This window comes from Muscardinus avellanarius, assembly GCF_963383645.1.
Source record: "Muscardinus avellanarius genome assembly, chromosome: 4".
Lineage (NCBI taxonomy): Eukaryota > Metazoa > Chordata > Mammalia > Rodentia > Gliridae > Muscardinus > Muscardinus avellanarius.
The window spans coordinates 93,255,816-93,278,224 of record NC_137789.1 but is presented as its reverse complement, the minus strand read 5'-3'; the positions used below and the strand labels follow the sequence as shown (position 1 = coordinate 93,278,224).

The 22,409-nt window shown below is 41.0% G+C and overlaps 1 protein-coding gene across 21 annotated transcripts in view; it reads left to right on the top strand.

The window, feature by feature from the left end:
• The window catches only part of KCNMA1 (potassium calcium-activated channel subfamily M alpha 1), a gene marked incomplete at both ends in the record, with an annotated part of 759,101 nt that overhangs the window by 671,790 nt on the left and 64,902 nt on the right, over positions 1-22,409 (top strand). For all 21 annotated transcript variants that reach the window (XM_080693568.1, XM_080693563.1, XM_080693576.1 and 18 more), the window contains 3 exons: positions 8,456-8,579; positions 12,895-13,119; positions 16,533-16,725. In XM_080693568.1, coding sequence (XP_080549694.1) covers positions 8,456-8,579; positions 12,895-13,119; positions 16,533-16,725 — 542 coding nt within the window. The remainder of the gene's footprint in view (positions 1-8,455; positions 8,580-12,894; positions 13,120-16,532; positions 16,726-22,409) is intronic.

The following is a 22,409-nucleotide window of genomic DNA, read 5'->3' as shown; positions in this document are numbered from 1 at the left end:
GCGGCTGATCCAACTGGACCCATTTATGATGCTGGAAACCCAAATGAGCTCTTTTGAGGAGATCACCTGAGACCCAATTAAGTGTCCTTTGCCTGGCCAAACTGAGAGTCACCCTACACATTGTACAAAAGGATTTAGGGACTAGATGCCAGGTGGATTTTTAGGAGTAGAAGAAGAGATGTAGGCAAAGGAGTGGAACACTACATTATGCTTATGAGTGTTGTACTGTAGAAGAACTAATATTTTATTGGCTTATTCATGTTTATTTGCTAATTAGCCCATGGAAATGAAGGTGAGTGAGAAAGTGAGTGTGTAGCATCCAGGTTAAGGATCCTTTTCAAGTGCTGCACAATTTCAAAAATCCCAGTCACCTAGAGTGTGGGAACAAACAACCTGGATGTGACCTCCATGCAAACAACAGGGGCAGAGCTAGGGAAAAGGACCAAGGTCTCCCTATATATATTTCATGCCCTTGCAGCATCCAGTCCTGACCTGGTTCATTTAAACTGTAGTCTTCCAGTTCAGCTTGTTGTTCACAGTTGCTAACTTTGGTAAGATTTACTCAAGCCCCGTAGATCCTCTCGGCACAATTTATAGGGATGTGTCTTAAAAGTTAGTAGGTGTCAGAATTGCTTGGAGGACTTTGTTAAAACACTGCCTGCTGGGCCCCAGCCCTGTGGGGTTCTTCAGGTCTGGGCTGCTGGCTGTATAACTTGCATTTCTATCAAACTCCCAGGGGATGCTGATGTGGCTGGTCTGGGGCCAGCTTTGAGAACCACCCCTTAAAAGTATCAGAACAATGAGAGAAGCTTAAATTTCTGGGACCCACCACTCAGAATGTTTGGAATTTTCTTTGAAGTACTAAGTAGTTGCTTCATTAAGAACATGTCTTGACCATTGTCCACACTGTAGGTAATTCCCTTTTCCCCCATAGGTTATAGCAGCCAGCTCCAGGCAAACTCCAGAAAGTCTTGAGTCTTTAGAGACATCTTGATACACTGTTTTTTTTTTTATCATGAATACTCATTCATGTGTTCTAACTCAAATATAGTTCTTTTATGTGGAAAATAATGCAAGCCCCAAACAAATGTTACAAGATGTTGTAAGTGAAATGGACTACTCCTGGGCACATTTTCTGGTCTAGTGAGTCTCTGTTGACAATTTAAAAATGTTCCGAGACTAAAGATCATTCAACTACTCCTTTTATTAGTCTATTTATTGAGCATCTGCTGTGTTCTCTACTGGAAATCAATGGAGGGGGAAAGTAGGAGATTCCTGCCCTAAGCAAGCTTACCATCTAATGGATGGGACAAATTTTTATTTTTATCTATGAAGAAGCATTTCACACATCTACAGGAGTACAGGAAAGACAGCTTCTGTTTCTATGGTTATTGAAGATAATGGCTTGCTTCATGAGGAAAATTTAAGCAAAGGTGCGATGTCTAAGAAATGTCCTATTATTTCTACCATGCTGCATGAAATAATAGCTGTTCAATAATATCAGTATTTACAACTTAGGTGGAAGGCTTGCAGAGGGGTGGAAAATGTGTCTATGTTTTATCACCTCCCATTTCCCAGGAGATCCACTGCAGGGAGGATTGCTTACAAAGACAGAAAAGACCTTCTCATGTGAGGAGAAGTGAAGTCCCCCAAATCAAGCAGAGATAAGGTTGCAATTCTTAAACAGTTTCATAACTTTCTTCTTTCATAAACTTGTTTGGCTGGTTACTTGTACTCTAATGGAAATTTCTGAAGTCCAGCATTAAACCCAGTGCCACACAACAAACTTGTTTTTGCTGTTTTTGCCTATAAGGGGTACCTTGCTCTTTAAAATATAATACAGGCTTCCTCACAGCAGGTTTGCTAGAACAGGGATTTGTGTTTTAGCTTTAGGCTGTTGTCTTCAAGGAAGGCCTTTTGTATTTCTGCTATGGCAGGGCATTTAGTTCACTTCCTGAGCTTAATTGATGGCAAGTGGCATTCATTGCTCTGAAAACCCTCTAAACAAAGATCTCTTATTCTTTACTTGCAGGCAGGCATGCTTAATTTCTAGTTGTGGACATTGGAGGTCGGAGCTGAGATAAAAGGAGCATATATAGCAAAATATTAGCTCGCTGGGGCTTCTTCGTTGTTATAAATACAAGGGTATTCCTAAACCTCAGACATTTAAGACAGATTTTCCCAGCCTTAATTGATTTTTTAGTCTCTCCTTAGCACATTGTCCTGACAAGCACTCACGCAGTGAGTTTTTTACTTAATATTCATGCAAGCTGTGCACTTTATAACCGTTTATGCTGTGAGTTTCCTTCTTAGCTCAGGGCACTGTGGCTTGGGGCATAGGGATGAAGGAGAAACATGATAGAGCCATTTTGGGTAAGTGGTGCAGAGTGGAGGCCCAGCAGCATTGACTTGTGGTCAGGCATCTCACCTCTTACTTCCCTGCTACCTGAGCCATGTTACTGACTGCTGTTTCTCATCAATATATGAAGATTGATAATAACAGAAATCACTTACAGGTGTTATTGTGACGGGCCAATTATAAATGCAGGTAAAAGTTTTAGTACAGCAACATTTGTAAGGGCTCAATTCATGGTAGCTCTTGGTCATAGTAACAATGGTAGTAGCAATGGTAACCCTATATCTTTATTATTGAAGTTCTCTTCTTTGTTTTCCTCTTTTCACCATAATCAGAGCTACACATATAGAAGTGGATCCTAAGCCAAGTACAAAGAATAATAATGATAGTAGCAAATACTTCCTGAAGACATGCTATTTCAAGTTTATGCTACATGCACGGCACATCTTTACTTTTGTAATCGCAAACTGAATCCTCTGTGGGTATATGCTGAAGATTAGGAACAGCATTGGAGAGGGCAGGAACATTGAGGAAGACATTGTGTATTTCTGGTATGCTTCCATACATTTCTAAAATGATGGTAGCATGTATTTCTCCCTTACATGATCAGGTAAGTCCAGAGGTTTAAGAAGGGCGATCAGAGTAGGCAAATGAAGGCTACCTTACATAAGGTGTCTTTCTTCAAAATGTAAACTATTTACATTAATTTGCTAAAAATACTGTGACAAAGTAGGAAAGACCTGTCTTAAACATTAGAAATTCATTTTCTCACAGTTCTGTTGGTTGGAATCCAAGGTCAAGGCCTCAGTAGGGTTGATTCCTTCTGAGATTCATGTGTGAAAGATCTGCCCAGGCCTCTTTCCTTGTAGATCTCTACCTTTACCCTGGGTATGTACAGGACCTTTTTGCTGAACATGTTGGTGTCCAGATTGCCCCTCCACCGTTTTTTCTAAATAAAGACACACCAATAATATTGGTTTAGAGCCCACCTCACTGACCTTGTTTTATATTAATTACTTTTTAGAGACCATGTCTCAAAATATGGTCACATTCTGGAGAAATGGGAATTGGAACTTCAACATACAAATTTTGGTGGTGGCAAAGGCATAATTCTCCTCTAAAATAAAGCACGTACCTTGGCTAAGTCATGACAAATGAGCCTTGACTTAATGGTGCATTTTAGAAGAATTGAAGGTTTTTGAAGTTGGGCTAATTAAAAAAACAGTCATTTTCATGTGAAGGGGAAATCTAGTATTGGTCCTCAGTTCTAATTAGGGGGCCTTTGTGGAGTTCTCAGGGAGCCTCAGAAAGTGGTTCTCCTTGTAATCCTGGAGACTGAGGATGTTGGGATGCTCTATTTCTGATGGTCCTCCTTCCCGTGTACTGTAAGAATTACTGCATAATTCTTCTGGGCCTCCTGGGACACAATGCTGTTTGGTGTGTTCAGTGGCAAAAGATAAGGTTTTCTTCTAGTAAAATAAACTTTAGAATCTTTGCCTTAGAACCAGAAGACCCCATGGGAACAGACATGGTAAAGAAATTCATCCCATCTAGGCCAAAGTAATCATAAGTTCTCATGATACTAGAATAAATTACATTCCAAGCTTCCTCTAAGACTGAGGCATCCTGTGAATGTGGAACACCACTGGCCTCTAATGGAGCTATATACGAAACAACCTTCAGTGTTTCTTATTGGCCATCTCTATGCTGACAACCTTTTTTCACTTATTCAAATGTTTTCTGTCCTTTTTCTGTCCAAAAGTGGTCCAATACTTCTTAAATCCATCTATCATTTTTCTGTCCAAAAGTGGTTCAATTCTTTTCAAATCCTTCTATTTCTCTCCCCAATAAGAGCACACATTCCCCAATAAAGTTTTCCAGGTTCACTCATTTGTAATTAACCCCCCATCTTTCTTATTCCTAGATTTCTAATAGGTCTCAAATGATGGGAAACCCATTGCCTTTGGAAACAACTTATTTCATCTTTGAAAGACTTCTTATTTTTAAATATTTTTTTCTTTTGAAAGACATGCTCTTAGTTCCAGCTAAATCTCATGCATTTTTCCTAGTCTGCTCAATCAATCACACACAATCAGTTGGGCTCATCTTCCTCTTGACTGCCATTGCACACACCTGGAGACATCTCATGTACCTGGTCTGAGTCTCTTCTGCCTTAAGTTAGGCAGTATCATACCCATCATCTCCATCCTGGCTTTGGGTAGCATTTTTGGCCCTTTATTATTTGGACTTCACTTCTCTGCATGGGCCCGAATAGCTACTGGAGAATCAACACTGGAATATACTGAGGTTCCTTCTTACCTTCTGGCTCAGATCAAACATTCTCTTCTTTGAGAAGCCTTTCTTGATGCTACTCTACTACCAGGTAATGATGGCTTCTTTCTTGGTGCTATTATGCCATCTTATACATCACTGTGCTGTAACACTTGCCACAGTATATCATAACCTTGGATTTACATTTTTTCTCTCTTACTAGATTATGGACCTCTCTTTTGACTAGGGACACTCTTAATATCATCACGCCATTCTTTACTCCTGGCTTAGAATAAGGAATTCATGTTTATTGATTGCTTTGTTGATTAAAAAAACCAAAGTTCAAATTTCAGGTACCATGGCTGGTCTGAAAAGGAAATATCTTTATTAGGGAAGGTGTTTTATATTTCTCAGATAAGAGCCTTTGAAGGAAATCCTGGAAGAGGTATATGTAAATTATCCAGGCCAGGCCAAGAGATTTGGGAAAGGACAGAATGTGGCATGAAGCACCTCTGAGACTTCCTGGATGCTTCTGGATGTTCTAGCACAAATCATGGCTCGTAGCCCTGGAGTGTCAAATTATACCTGGTTTCCCCAAACATTGGTCCCAGTTAATGAGGTTTGGTATTCATTGCCTTTTATCTTCTCATTGAGGGACAACTTATTATCAGCCTGTCTTCTTTACTTTTCTAATCTGAAGGTTATAGGCCACTGTTAGCAAAAAATGATCCCTTCCCAGAAAGTACCAAATGCATCAAGCCAAAATACATCTCTTGTCTCCCAGTTGCATCTATTTTCATTTTATGAAGGTTTTTTTTTTTTTGCCAGTTTGCTGTATTATTTGCTTGCTTGCTGATATTATGTGAACATATTCCAGGTATCTTTTAAGCCCTGAACACACTGTGGGCAGGTCTCACACCTTCCTGAGATCACACTTTCTCTCAACCAGTAAATAGGACAAGAGAATTTGAACCTGGATCTTTATCTCAGGGTAAATGTATTAATATTCTCTTATAGTCAGATGTGGTGGCTCACTTTTGTAACCTCAGTACTTGGGAGTGAAACAGGAGGACTGTGGGTTTGTGGCCAGCCTCAGCTACTTAGTGAGACCCTCTGCAACTTAGTGAGACCCTGTTTCAAAAATAAACAATAAAAAATAACGCTGGGGGGTAACTCAGAGATAGAATGCCGTTGGGTTCAATCCCCAGTATCACACACACACACACACACACACACACACACACACACACACACACACGTGCGTGCACACACATACCACACACACACACACACACACACACACACACACACACACGAACCTCTTACAACCAGGCACTATAATACACACCTGTAATCCCAAAATTTAGGAGGTTAAAACAGGAGAATCGAGGATCCTACTTGTTCAAGGTAAGCCTCAGCAATTTAGCAAGACTCTGTTTTAAAATGAAAGATAAAAAGGGCTGAGGGTGTAGCTAGGAGGCAGAATGTTCCTGAGTTTAATCCACAGTAGCACAAAAGAAAAAAAATCCTCTTTGTAGCTTCTATTTACCTACTTATCCTATATATTAGATATGTATGGAACTCTAAAAGATTCAAGGACCAAAACCTAAAAATTTGCTTTCACCCTGATCTGTGACCAGTTCTTCTTAGCAACTGCCTTTTTTTTTTTTTTTGGTACACTATAGTTTCACATCATAATGTAGATCATGTCAACAATGGCATAAATTCACACAGTACTTGGTGCCCCCTCAACACTCAGTGTCCAGGTTAAGCATGCTATATTTACACTTATACACATATTCAAATGTAGCTCCTCCATTAATTAACCTCAGCTGTATTCCTTCCCTACCCTTCCTTTCTAGCTTTACTGAGGTTTCCCCTCCATTATCTGGAGTCCCTCTGGTATTAGGAAATACTCCCTAGTTTGGGCATATTAGAGAAAACATATGTCCCTTCTCTTCCTGTACTTGGCTGATCTCACTTAACCTAATGTTCTCCAGGTCTGAAACTCTTGAGAATGACAAGATTTTGTTCATCTTTATTGCTGAGTAGAATTCCATTGTGTGTATTTCCCATAATTTTGCAATCCATTCATCTGTTGATGGAGACACAATAACCTCAAAACCAATAAAATATGAAAACAGCTGCCTTATTATGTTAGCATTTTTGACCCAGTTCAGTATTTGAAAAGCAGTAGTTTATAACACCTCATGACCTCACACACCAACCTGGCTACTGAGGTGCTGTTCTGAGTTGAGTTGTTCTGTTATTTTTAAGATCAGCTATGAGAGTTCCTCTAGGCATCAAGCATGTTCATTGAACAGAACTTTACAAGATTGCCTCACATGGTATTTGCCACTGAGTGTGGTCTAATAGCAAATTCTTAGAAATAGTTAATACAGCGAAAGGGATTTCCCATCTTATGTGGGGGTAAGGAGGGTCCTGGTAGATATTCAAGAGCTTAATTCTAGGCCTTTGGACCAGATAAGAGAGATTGCTGATACTCTCTCTATTTTGAAAATATAAATGAAAAATATCATAAATGTCCAAGGTAGAAATACCAAAACATAAAAATGTCATCCTTTGATGTTTGAAATAGATCATTTTGAAGGCAAAATAACTTTACAGTACATTTTGGAAATTTTAACCTATTTCTCTTTCCTATCTTGGGTCAACAATTATATTCAGGAAGATACCTTCATTGCAAAGGATGGTGTTTTAAATATATGCAGTCAGTGCTGTAGAAGACAACAGTGACTTCACTCCACACTGAGAGGTGCAGAATGACTATCAGAGATAGTATCATGGACAATCAACATGACCCAAGATGCAGGGGCTTATTTATATGCTGCAGGCATATTAGACCTACCTGATTTTAATGTAGCTCTCAAGGTTGTTGATGGGGCTCTGCCAACCCACTGAAGGGGAGGCCTCTGTAGAACCATCTTCCTTTTCTATCAACTAGCAAGGCAAGAATGTAGCCCTGAGAATTTGAAACAAGTTTATTATGATGCATCTGCGCTTGAGGCACTCATCCAAGGAATGCCACATCCGGAAATGAGGGCAGGGTGGGAGGACTGTCATTGGATGGTTAGTGCAAATACAGTTGTCAAGGCAAAGGAGCAAGGGTGTTGTTTAGTATTGAAATCATGTATTCCAGATGTGGGCATTTGGTAGTCAATCTGCTCTGAAGTGACATGCTGCTAAATCTTTAAAGGGCTTCAGCTGAGGAAAGCAAAATCTGATTGGGCAAATTGCTAAAATATTTAAAGTGCAGCCTGTTAAAGCTTTTACTGCGAAGAGCATCACGTCAGAAGTTGTAGTCAGAAAGAGCAAGTAATTGGCCTTCCATCCTCATGCCAGTCAGTCAGCATGAGGCTCTATTCCTATTCCTTCCTCTTCGTTGCCAATGCTAATAGCAACCCTTTGGAGTGTGTGTGTGTGTGTGTGTGTGTGTGTGTGTGTGTGTGTGTGTATTCATGTTTGCATGTTGGGGAAACTGGATAGCTGGTAAAATAAGAGAACAGGGAGTGAGATGGCTGTAGAAAGGGAACTGAACACACAAAATGGCAGGAAGCTCATTTAGGAAAACAGGGGCAGGAAGAAGCAGGATTGTTACTTGACAAAGATCAGCTGAGCCCCTAGATGGCTGGCGCTGGTTTGGGGCAGCTGTCTTTCCAGGAATAGGTTCTTTGAGCCAGAGGATGGCTGTCAATGTCAACATCTCCTTTGGGTCTTTCATCTCCTCTGAGATATAACTCAGGGGGCTCCTTCCACTTATAATTTACTGCATTTTTCACTTAGGTTTTCCTGTGCTTTTCCTCCCAGGCATGACCCCTTATTAATTCCTGGCAATGATCAAATTGACAACATGGACTCCAACGTGAAGAAGTATGACTCTACTGGGATGTTTCACTGGTGCGCACCCAAGGAGATAGAGAAAGTCATCCTGGTGAGTTATCTTGGCACTCCATTTACTAGGGAAGGAGGTTTCCTAAGTGAAGAGTAGGATGATAGAGTCCCTGGTCTTAATTATTTTTGAGAAGTAAAATTCTAGGAAGCAGCTGGAGCTTTAGTCAGAACATGAGTAGAGAAGAGAATCTTTAGTCTTGGAATATTTACCTGATCTTTGTGGTGGTACCGTGTGGGTGAAGCATCAAGAGAAGCAGGATGTGTGCCAGCCTGGCCCTGGGGTCAAAGCCTGCAGGTGCCATCTGGTGCTGCATGGCCTGGGGCAAGTCACTTAACTCTCTGCACTTCAGTGTTCTCATCTGTAAGAAGATGAGATGGGCCGGGCATGGTAGTACACACTTGTAATTCCCACGCTTGGGAAGTGGAGACAGGAGGATTGAGCAGGTTTGAAGCCAGCTTCACTGCCTTAAGAGACCCTTTTTCCAAATAAAAGTATAAAATAGGTCTGGGAGTGTAGCCTGTAAGTAGAAGGGTTTCCAGGAACCCCAGTACCACCATAAAAAAAAAGATGAAATGGCATTCACCCTAATTCATATGGTTGTAGTGAGGATTTAAACCCAACACGATTCTACAAAGTTGCTTTTTTACTTACTAGTATTATTATCATTATAATTTCTAAATGCCATGAAGAAATCTGAATGTTGCTGGTATGGTTATTTGTATACAATGTTTTACATCTTTATAGGCAGTAGCCTTGCATATTTGTTGATTCTTCTTAGCACCTGTTGAGGACAGACAAGTATATTTGCTGCTGATGAGGGTGCAGAATCATCATCCACCTAGAGGGTGGGGATGGCCTCAGAGTCATGTTTCATGGTTGGCTCCTGAACACTTCCATAGTAGCAGTGGGCTTCTTCTGTCCTGGCCCAGGAGTGCCAGCATAGATAACGATCCATTCTACTTTCTGCATTTACCCTATTAACAGCTTTAGGTTTTAATGTTCACATTGGCTTTCCCAGAGTTTAGTGTCTTGCTAATCAATGAAAAATGGATTAATAATCAGGAAGGTTAGCTGGAAAGGTTCTTTCTCCTTGGTGTCTCTAATCCCCAGATTGCTGTGGGCTGCTCCTTTGTCAGGCAGGAAAATCCTATCATTTCTAACTTTAGGGCCACTTTTCCCTAACAAGAACTGTTTCTGGTCCTCAGAATGGCTTTGTACTCTAATTCACTAGATTTTCCTATGTTTTATCTAGTGTGTATTTTCTCAACCTAATTTTAAATGAGGATTGCAAGCCAATACTGGAAGCTGTCTCAAAGGTGTGAAAGTAGCAGGCTGAATCAGAGAAGCAAAAATTCTCAGCAAATAACCATTGTATAAGGACAGGAGTGAAAATGGTTCTTACTTTCCAGTATTGTAGCTATCACACTTTTACCTTTTTGATCCAAATTCAGCCTGGTGTTACACAACAGTGGTCATAGGTTGCATGTCCAGTTGGAGATCTAGGGTTTTATTAACTTACCCAGATTTTCTTGAGTATAAATGCCAACTGGCATCCAACCAACAGCCCCTACTGGATGGAAAAGGTTTAGGGGGATGAGTGCATTTGAAAAATAACATCACTTAACCAAACATTTACAAAAGCCTGTTATATGTGAGGAACTTCTCATTCTTGAGGTATAATATATAGGCTTATATTTTTACAAGGTAGGCAAACAAGCACACGATAATATTTATAATATTAATAAAGTACTATGAAGAAAATAAAGCAGGATACTGGAATAGAAAGATACTGGGGGCGCTGTTCAGACAGTGAGATTGAAGGAGCCCTTTCCACAGTAACATTGCCGTAGATGAGGATGCTCGTAAAGGCCAGCTATGTGAACATGCTTTGAGGTGGGTTTACCCTCTCGGTGCAGAACACTAATGGCTTGATATAAAATGCAATCATGGAACTATCTACTTAAAGCTAAGCAATATAGGTACCAAATGCTGTTCAGATCTAGGGGAGAAACAACAGTATGTGTGTGAGTGGCCAGGGAAGTTTCTTTAAGAACAAACAGGTTGTGATCAGAAGGAGATTAAGGCCATGAAGATCTAGCTTGAGTTGGGCACTGAAGGATGCATGAGGAACAGCAGATGCATAGAAAAGCATGTGAGCAGCTCCTCTAGTGAATCTTAAACCTGGCAGAATTGGACTCCTCAGAACTAAGGTAATGGAATGTGGCTTGTACACAGTTCTCCAGGTAATGTTTCTGTGGCACATTTGAGGACTGGTGTTTTGATCCCAGCTCCTGGGATCATCACCTGTGCCTGGACCACTCTGATAATTGATACCTATCCCACCTTTGTATTCTCGATTTTCAGCTTCCATCCTGGGCCCAGTTTGTATTACTCAGGTTGTAGGGAGCTAGCCTTCAGAATGACCTGGCCAATTACAGTTAATTAGAAGCCCCCATCATAGCACATCACTGACTGGTCGACTCTGCTCATGGTACCTAGGTACCTGCACTTCCATGCAGCCCAGATAACTAACTCCAGGTCTCCTCCATGAAGCAGTGATAGTGATGTGAACTCCCCAGGGGTTTCTCCTTGCTCACAGTTTTAAAAGGCATTTCTTACAGCTTGTGTCTTGTCTAAGGTTTTCTTGTGCTGTTGCAGAGGGAAACCAATAATGGTGACAGCCCCTGCTTTATTCTAACGATCTGGGAATGAAAGCTAGCTTCCTCCTCTCCTTGGGGGTTACTCTAATAACCCTGACACTGTTGTAAATTGTAATATTGGCATTTAAACAATCAATATGCTAGTCAATGCTAGGGATTAAATCAAGCAGAGTTTGATATGTGCAGAGGACATTAATATGCCTCTCCCAAAGCATCCTAAGCCACATTGGGCCATACAGGCATGCAGTGTTTGGACAGGAAGGGAGGAAGGCAAGATGGAAGTCATTGGACTAGAAGAGGCAGGGAAAGGCCTGCAACTAGTATTGTCTTCTTCTTCGCTAGGATGGAGAGTAAAAAGGGAAACAGTGGAAGCTTCAAAAGGCAGCACTGAGCAGGGATCAACACACTTTTTCTATAAAAGGTCATCTATTGAGTAATTTAGGCCTCACAGGCCATAGAATCTCTATCGCAACTGATCGGTTCTGTCATTGTAGCACAAAAGCAGCTGTGGACCGACGTGTGTAAATTTGGCTTCTGTTTCAATGAAACTTTATTGGAATTTGAATTTCATATTATCTTCACATATGATGATCTATTCTTCTTTTGAATTTTTCCACCATTTCAAAGTGAAAAAAAACATATTTTGTAGCCCACTGGACATACATTAACACATGGTGCACCAGATGAGCCTATAGGCCACAGGTGCTAGTCTCCAGCTTTGGATATCACCTTCTACCTCCAGACACAATTATATACAAAGACACCTCTGAGAAGTCTGGAACTCAAAGCTGAAATTTCTTGAGCTTAGACAAATAGAGGGGTCTGATTATCTTACTATCATCTCAGCAAGAGAGCCTGAAAAGGCATTTCATTTAATCAACAATTTCATGGAAAGTAAGATTTCTCTTTCTAAATAATATTCCTTTTTTTTTCTCATTATACTCTCTGAAGACCATTATAAAATGCCCCCTGTTTGCATATATCTTAATCTTAAATCTTTTGTCAAGAAGGCAGTGATATTTGTGGATATATGTTTATATGTATTTATTACATAAATATAATTTATATATACATAATGAAATTATAGATATATATGACATGCATATTGTATTGATGAAGCAAAAATAATAGCTGTTTTAGTTAGTTTTGTGTTACTACAATGAAATGCCTGAGGCAGCTAATTTATAAAAGTTTAATAAGTTTCTAGTTTTGGAGATTTACATTACAGATTAGGTGCCCCATTTGGTCTCTGGTGAGGGAAGAGGGTAGTGGTATATTATGGTGGGAGTGTGTAAAATGTGTAAACTGTAAAAAGCAAATGATTGCATCTACCACTAGAGCAGAAAGAAAGAGGATGGGTGGGACTAGGTTTGCTCCTTTTATACTGATCTTAGGAGAACTGAAGGGGTCACACAAAAACCACCCAGGGGTTACACAGGAACTACCTCACACCCCAATAACTTACAGATCCCTTCAAAGCTCCAGCTCCCAGAGAATACACCACATAAAAGAGCCATCGTGGGGACTAACCTGTAATCACAGTGGACTCTTGGGGGACTATCAAACCATATTCAAACCATAGCAATAGCATGTAGTAAGCAAATATTTACTCTATCCTTTGCAGGAGTGATTTCTTCTCTCTTACAATGCTGTGAGGTTTTCTCTCTAACACTTTTGCACTTACCTTGTTCCAGACTCGAAGTGAAGCCGCCATGACCGTACTGAGTGGTCACGTGGTAGTCTGCATCTTTGGTGACGTCAGCTCAGCCCTGATTGGCCTCCGGAACTTGGTGATGCCACTCCGTGCCAGCAACTTTCATTACCATGAGCTCAAGCACATTGTGTTTGTGGGCTCCATTGAGTACCTCAAGCGAGAATGGGAAACACTTCATAATTTCCCCAAAGTGTCCATATTGCCTGTAAGTCCAAGGTTACACTATTGATGTTTTCTTTTTTTTTTTCTTCTTTTCATTCATGAAAGAAAATCCCAGATGGATGTAATCATTGTGGCTTTGATCATGCCTCTGTTTCTTCATCTGGACCTGGGCCTGAGGACGCAGACCTTCCCCTATGCTCTGACTAGGAAAATCCAAATCCTGGGAGACCTTATTAAAAGGAATTTGCAGCCAAGTTCAGCCCCTCATCAGGGACAAAGTTTAGTTGGTATCGCATGTGTTAACCATATCAGTGTCTAAACACTCTCTTGCTCTTGCCTACATGTAGCTTAGAGCATTGTGATACTGTGATGCTTTATGGTAAGAATTTATTCTCCGAATGATTTATGGCACCTTGCCTGTGAGATTGTTAGTGCTTAGAGAAGCCTTGATCTTTATCCCTTTCTGTTTTGAACTAAACAACAGCGTTCTTTATATCTGCTAGACCCTTCTGTGGGCCACCCCTGTCCACCATTTATTTAGAAACCCAACAATGTTTTCATGGCTGTGTTAATATTTGTGTGTGTACATATGTATATGATATTGTTTGATCTCAAAACATTATGACCTCAATCTATAAGGGGGCAATTTGGGACTCTGAAATTTGATGTAAGGATCTGGAATACATGATTTAGAAGTGATGTAACTAAATGCCTCCTAGAAGTAATCAGTGCATTTTCCACAAACTTTTAAAAATTTGTAAAGCATTGTGAATTTCAATATTTATGTAGTTTTCCATGGCACAAGTTCATGCAAATATTATTTATCTTTCAAATAATTTATAAGTATATATCCCTAAAACTAAAAAAAGTGGATTTCTCTACATGTTGAGAAGTCTGTGTTTTCTTTTACTTGTGAAGCCCAAATCTATTATTTTTATTATCAGCTTCCAGAACTTCAGAGATGGAAATAAAAGGAGCCACATAACAAATTTTGTTAAAGAATTCATAAGTGTATATCTATATATAGTACCATTAATACCATTTGTCTTACATAATACCTGGCACTGTAGGTTCCTTAAGACATATTTAAAAGGATAAAAAAGTATCAGACAGACTTCTTGGATGTGGGGCTAAAAACTAACTTCCTTAGTGATCACAAATAATTAAAGAGTCACCTATAGAAAAGAAAAAAATCATACACTTAGGAAAATATAAACATATACTATATGTACTAATTTCAGAAATATGATAGATTTGATTATGCATTTTAATGATATATCTTACTACATGTATTCTTCCAAATAAGTCTCCTGATCTCTGAAAATATCTTTGTCAAATGTCTATTATTTTCCTGGGATGCAGGACTGTGTGTGTGTGGGGTGCTATATGATGTATGGTATTTGTATGTGTGTGTTGTGCGTATGTGTGTGTTTTCCTGTGTGTGACCTTAACATTCACTCCCTTGCCTCTGTAGATATGAATGAGCTCTCATATTTGTAGGTCCTTTGCAAACCTTCCAACATTTCACATACTGAAGCACAACATATTTGTACAAAATGAGCCTTGGCCTATGTCCTTACATATTTCACCTTTTAAAGAGGACTCTACATAGAGGGCCAGCACCAGATTCTATAAATATCATTTGTATTTCTTGTGGTTTTAAGTCATGTGTCTGCAACTGCACAGGGATTGCCTTATACCACAATTACTGCTGGGTTCCCTACAAGGTGAAAATTAAAAGAATATGGATGTAAGCAATTGAATCTTATGTACTGGCAAAATGACCCAGGAAATTGGCCAGAGTTATTTGTACCAAGATCCCATAGAATAAGGCATTTTCTTTTCCTCAGAAGAGTCTCTTCTGGCACCTGAAACTAGTAGCATCCCAGCACCATACCACTAAATGCCCTTTCTTTGTGATTCTACTTGGCAGCAGTATTTGGGGCCCTGAGAATAGAATCACGATCACCACAGAGTTGTATAAGAGGGTAGATGGGCTTCATATGGTTAGTGGGACCTATCTTCTCAAAGTCACTTCTCCAGGAAGACACACACACAGGTACACAGAGCTGCCTGGGCAGGCAGTGAGTTGAAGGCAACTGGAATATCTATGTAGGCAAGATAATCGATAAACTCCTATCTTGGAGAACTCAGGAGGCTGGTGGGAGATGGGGACCTCAAAATGCTACAGCGTGGCTTCTGAGGAGCCCTGACATGGGATGGCCCAGTGAGTTTTTCTGTCATTCTTCCTAAGGACACAGAGCATGTGGAGGTCACAGTTCTACCCTTCTGAGTTGCCTATGATATACCCCTCAGTCTAATAATACCTTCTGGATCTGGGGTTTTTTCCATTGCCTTATGTTGTTATGGGATTTAAAAATTTTGTTTACTGTCTTATTTATTTTTAATTACACCAGTAATGTACCGATATGTTCTTGCTATAAAATATTCAAACATACAGATGTATATAAAGTCAAAAGCAAACTTTCTCCTTCATCCATCCTTTTCCCCTTTCCAGAGGTAATTATTATTATTAGTATATATATTTTTGAGTTTTCAAATTTTTACACATCGATAGATACATTTATAAATATATAATTCTATTTGAAGGTTTTTCTTAGATAAATGAGTCTATACTTTAATTATCCTAGAACTTTTTTTTTCACTTACCCCTCTAACTAGAAATTTTTCCAAGAAGATGACTACCTTTAAAGCTAGCTCCATCTCTTTACCCACGACATAATCTTCCATTGTATACAGCAGTAGTTTAACTATTCCTATGCTGTTGGAAAATTATGTGGTTTTCTTAATTTTTTTCTTGCTGAAAGAATGTAGTAAGATGATATGAGCTGAACTTATTCATTTTTATCTCCCCTTTGCAAGATGCACATTAATCCCACTTCCCCCTATAGCAGAGCTTTGATTGTTCCCTACCTCATCACACCCTGCTCTGTGTTTCCCTTGGTTCCATTGGAAATTCTAGTTGGAACTGCTTTCTTTTGCTCAAGATGGAAGTGACCTGCTATTAAATAAACAGCCATTTGAGCACCCCCCCCTCACCCCCACACACACCATTACATTCTGAAAGCCAGAGGTTGCCACAGGACAGTTACTTAAATCAAGACAATTTTCAGGCAGGAAAAAGATGTAGACCCTGGCGTTATTCCTCTCGTGCATTTCTTAGTAATAGCTTGATTGAGTATTGAGAACCAGCCCGAAATGCTGCCATCAGCACCAACTACCCTTTAGATTAGCACACGGCCCCTATTCCCTGAAATGTAGTTAGGCCAGCTTAATGTCAAGGCATAAAAAGGATACTTGTTAAAATAATTTCCCAAAGCTCTGGCTCAATCTTTAATTTGTTTTTATTTTTTTTCTCTCCTTTCCTCTTCTCTCTCGGTCTCACTTTTGCTTCTCTCTCTCCCCCCTCTTTTTTTTCTTTTCTCTATGCCAAAGGGTACGCCATTAAGTCGGGCTGATTTAAGGGCTGTCAACATCAACCTCTGTGACATGTGCGTTATCCTGTCAGCCAATCAGAATAATATTGATGATACCTCGCTGCAGGACAAGGAATGCATCTTGGCGTCACTCAACATCAAATCTATGCAGTTTGATGACAGCATCGGGGTCTTGCAGGCTAATTCCCAAGGTAAGGACAGCCTGTAATACTTCTCTGCTGTGCCTACGGGGGACAGGGGCTGGCAAGAGGGATATCCTTCACTTGGTAATTCAAAGAGGCTCACATCAGCCTGCCTGCCAGTGAGACCTATGGTTGCCGCGGAGAATTTCAGAAGGGCAACTTCTGCCTTGGCTTGCCATCCCAGGATGTACGCTGGAGCCCTGATCTCTCACACACAGTAGGTAGCCTTCCCAGACAATACACAAGTCTCTAAGTGGCCACCCTTCAGCCTTTCCAAATAAAGGCTTTGTGAAGAGAGTCACCAGCTAACTGTCAGCACTGTGAAGAGGCCGACTGCACAGTTTTCAACATTTTCTCCCAGTGTACATACTTGCCATTGAGCTGAGATGGACTTTGTCACTGTTAGGGCTGTATCTAGGACTGTAACCAAGGGAAAGTGCTCCCTGAAGAATGAGGACTGTGTGGACACTAAAAGTCACTTAGCAAGAGGTGACACTTGTCAGCCCACGCATTTTCCTACAGGAGGCACAATAGCCTTAAATGACACATATCTGCCTTGTGCTCTGCCTCTAGTCATCCCTGTCATTTGCTCTGGGATCCTGGGCAGGTGTTTACAAGAAAAGATGTCATCTAGGAGTCTCAGAGGGGCAGCATAGCAAAAACCCCATAACAAATTACTTTGGTGCTTGGATATGGAAGGACAAGATGCAAAGCATTTTCCCCCAAGTCACACCTCTGTGTAGGCTCACCATCGAATGATAGGACAGCTTTAATGTGTGGCCTGCTGGATGAGTGCAGAGGATGAGTGCTATCATTCCCAAATGGAAGGTTGGAGGAGCACAGCCTGGGAGGACTCTAGCTACTGGGCTAGGAGCACCACTTCACTGATAGTGGGCAAAGCAGAAGTTTCTGGAAGCTCAGCTCACTCATGCAGCCTAGACCAGTGCGCTCCATTATCTTTTGTCAACTCAGCATCACCACTTCCCTCTAATACCTGCTAGGCAATGTAGCAAGGCAGGAACAAGAGCTCTCGGAAGCTCCGCCCTCCAGGTCTCCTTTTTAAAAATATTTATTTATTTATTTATTTATTTTGCGGTACTGGGGGAGGAACCCACGGGCATCTACCACTGAGGTACATCTCCAGCCCTATTTTTTACTCTTTATTTTGAAACAGTGTCACTGAGTTTCAAAGGGCCTCACTAAGTAGCTGAGGCTGACCACGAACCTCGATCCTCCTGTCTCAGTCTCCCAAATACTGGGATTACATGTGTGTGCCACCACACCTAGCACATCTTTTCACTGGCTCAGGGAGAGTCAGACAGTGAAAGAAGACCCCGGGGTGCAATTTGGAAGGTGGAGGAGAAGGGGAATCCTTGATTCTGCCAAACCCTGAGCTTCAAAGCAACTGGGGGGAGCTTGCTGAAAACCAGTGGATTTGCTGCTAGATACTGAGAGAGAAAAATGGGAGCTTCTCTGAGGGTCTCCAGGTTCACAGAATCTTTTGGTCAGATTCAAAAGAACCCTCGACTTTGGTGTCATCTGTGAAGTGGCAAGTGATAGCCTCTTTGACTTTAGCTTCTCGATACCTAGTAATGGTTTTATCAGCCTCTAATTTTCCTTATACTTAAAAATATTTTATTAGTGCAGTGTATTTATATATCAATTCAATTATATATCATCTCAACATAATTATATATTGTAGCATTATACAGATTTTATTGCAATATAAATGTAAATATAAATATAAAATACAGATTTTATATGCAATATAATTATATTGGTGCAATGTAATTATATATCATATATATTATATATCAAAGTGATACAAACATACCCACAGGCATCACTTAGTGAATTTCTCTCCATATCCTATCCTACTCTCTTCCTCCCTCTCCATACATGTTAGTGATATTGGCAGTGATACCTCCTTACAGGGTAATAACCTTATATGCTTTAAGCATATTATTATTTTTCTGGTGCTAGAGATTGAACCTAGGGGCATTCTAACGTCAAGCTACATTCCTAGCTCACTCATCCTCAGCTTTATAAATCTTTTTATTTTGTAATGGGGCCTCACTAAGTTCCTGAGGCTCTAATTATCTGAGGCTGGTCTCGAACCTATGATCCTCTTGTCTCAGCCTTTCAAGTGCTGGGGTTATAGGCATGTACCACTGTACCTGGAAATTTTTCTTCATACTTGAAATAGAGTGGCTTCCATTCTCTCTACACAGCTCAGTTTTGAGCTCATCACTTCACCATCCTCCCTGCCAGTCCCAGATCTAAATGAGCTTCCACTGGCTCAGCTGTGCAAGACAGTAACATGTCAAGGCCTCAAAGAGGCCCAGCCCTCACCTGCTGTGCACTAAAGAGACAGAAGCTCCTCCCAGGTGGCTGCCTGAGCAGCACAGGTGAGCAAGGACATGAGAAGGCAGGAACCCAAGCTTCCTGGGGGTGAACGAGGCAAACCAGCATTTATTCCCTGCCTTTCAGGCCTGCTCTTCCATGTGTCCTGCCTGACCTTGCACCAGCATAAAAATCTCCTGGGGGCAGGGAGAGCTTGTTGGAGATGCATAATATTACAGCCCACTCAGGACCTACCTGTCGCAGTCTGCATTCTAACAAGACCCCCAGGTGACTCTTATGCACTGCTCTAAGGCACAATAAGTCTTCAAGCTAACAAACCCGGTGCAGTGAGCATGCTGACCAATCCTATGCAACCCTATGCCTCCTGTCCCAGGGAGAAACCAGCCAGGCAATGCAAAGAAGTGGGAACAGCAGCTCTCCTTTGGGTGGAGAGGGAGGGGAAGAAGCACCCGGAGAGCATTCTCTTAGCCAGCGTGCCTGGGTGCCACCAAGTCACTCATCATGGTTTTCAAGGTCTACAGATGAGGGTCTCGCTGTCCAGTTTAGCTATGTATTTATCTGACATAGGTGTTCCTCCCAGCACTATTAAGCCTTCTCCCACCTTTTAAATCCTATATAATGGTCAAACTGGTAAAAATGCTACTCCTCCCCAAGGCTCAAAGCATTGCTTGTTCTTTTTAGCATAGCAATAAGCAAGAAAAATAGGTCTTGGCAGGAAATATGGAAGGAGGAGAAAGGAGACACATTTTTTTTCTCTAAAAAAAAATAAAGGACTTCGTTCCTTTGTACAGTGTGCAACACTGATATGGTCCGAATGCTGTGTCCTCTCAAAATTCATAAAGTAAAATCCTAACCTCAAACTCAAGGGCTTAGGAAGGAAGTAGGATCTTTGGGAAGGGTAACAACACATATGTCTTGCCATTGACATTCCAACTTTTATTATTTTGTGTTCTGTGAAACCCCTTCCCCAGCTTTGTCCCAAGAGCTCTGCTACCATCTCTCCAGAACTTAGCTGGACAGAAATGTAGACTTAGGACAAATGTGCTCTTGGGCCAGAATATTGATGCAGCTTTATGGATTTTTTTTTAATAAACATGATACAATCAAACATGAAAAGCGTGTCTTCATATTGAGAAAGCAAAGCCTCCACAAGCAGGGCTTTGTGTCCAGGCACTCGCCACCGTCTTCTGTTAGGTCTCCTCTCTCTTCTCTTTGATATTCACATTGCCTTTTGGTGTCACTTTTCTAGCCCACACGGTGTCAGAACTGACCCAGCCTAGAGATTCTGGACCAGACACTTTTCTGAAAAGATAGGAGATGTGATGTTTGGTTGTCAAAATTAATTACATAAAAAGGTGGTGTATCCCATGCTGGATGGTATATCCGATGTGACATTTGGGTCTATGAGATGCAGTTTTAATATACAACAGGCAAAACTGCAGTGACAATTATATAAAGCAGGTGAAGCTGCTTCTTGCTGGTCAGCAAACATCAGCTCAGAGCCACTTTACAGCTCTTTACCAGCAACTAAGTGCCTTTATTTACAGAGTGCCTGTCACTTTCCTTTGGCTGGAGAGCTGGTATATTATTTAGCACGCATTTATCTGGGGAAAACATTTCAATTTAAATCAGCTGGTACAAGAGTGGCTCTCGCTAGACTATTTCTCTGTGGTTCTAAAAAACAAGAACTGAGTCTGATCTTGGAAGGAAGGGCGAGAGGAGGAAAGGTCCTTTCTCTGAGAGTCACTGGAGTCTGTACTTATAAAGAGAGCTGTGATGGAGCTTCTCATTTTTGCTTTATATCAAAATGTGAAATGAGCATCATATAGCTTATTTTTGCTTCCTCCCAGTAAGAACAACTCTGAAGGGAATGAACAAGAAATAAATAGGTGCTGCCCATGCATCAACCTCTATGAAGGCCCAAGAAACAAAAATGACTTGGACTCACCCATTCACTTTCCTGGAGGGCCCCAGGTAGTGGAGGAGGTATCCCCAGATATGCTGAGAGTGCAATGAGACAGGGCCAGGCCAGGCATAGAGCAGCCCAGGGGGCCTCATTTCATATGTTTCAAGGCCTTCAGAAAGTTCCCAAGAGGGGGTGACAACTGTGGATGAGTTGGATGCATCTGACTGTTGAACACTTGGGAGGCTGCTAATGTGGCTGAGGAGCAGACTTTTCCCCTTGTTTAATTTTAATAAATTTGAATTTAAACTGCCTGTGGCTACCATATTTGACGGCTCCAGCCTAGAACATAGACTTGATGCCTTGCTCAGTGTTTGGATTTGAGGGAATCATCAAAGATTTGGAAGAAGGTAATTAAGTCCATGTTTGAGAGACAACAGGGAAAATATGAGCATGGCTAAAGGTGGAAAGAGATGGAGGCCTGAGCTCTGTAAAAAGATGAGTACAGTGAACTAGAAGAGCTAGGATGGGGGAGGGCCATGTAGCCTCAGTGACATCAGTAGGGAAGGCAAGGCAGAAATGAGAATGGATTTGAGGTATAGAAGAGATAATCATTGAGAAGGATATATAGATGGGAAGAGATGAAGAGTTGAGAATGAGTTCAGGTAGATGTGGAAGCAGTTAATGAAACAGAGGACCCAGGAAGGGACCGGGCTTGGGGAGAATTTGTTTCTGATCCATTTGAGCTGGTGAGGACCCACTGAAGTTAGAGCCATGAAGCTGGTCAGCATGGTCCTGTGGTCTTCTTTGTGGTGCTGGAGGAAAAACAAGCAGAATTGGCTATAACTTGGGATGAGATTCATAAGAGGCAAGGCATTGTGCTGTTGAGCACAACTGCTTCTCAAATTATGATAGAGTTTTATCCGAATAAATTGGTCCTAGGTTAAAAGTATTGTGAGTACAAAATGTTCTTAGTACCCCTGACTCATGCATGTCACAGCTTGGCAACGTAGCACCATGTGTTGGTAGTTTCTGCTCCTAATAGCTGACTGGGAGCTGTAGCTCCTGCCGCTGCCCAGTATCGAGACACAAGAGTGTTGCATTGCACAAACAGACCCGGGAAAAGGTCCAAATTAAAAAATTTCAGTATGAACTCTACTTAATGAATATTTCTTGGCGCCATCATAAACTAGAAACATTGCAAGTTGAATTATCATTAAATTGGGGACCATCTATATTAAATTGTTGGTCACTGGGTGGGCATAAATTAGCAAATAGGGAAGTCAAACCAGGAGGTGAGACTTATAGAAATAGTGGAAAAACACAAAACAAGAAAAAAATTTATGTTAGGTCTAAGAGCAGGCATGTGAATTAAGGTATGAGAGAACCAAAGGGCAGGAGATGTGATTAGAAAGAGGAATATGTG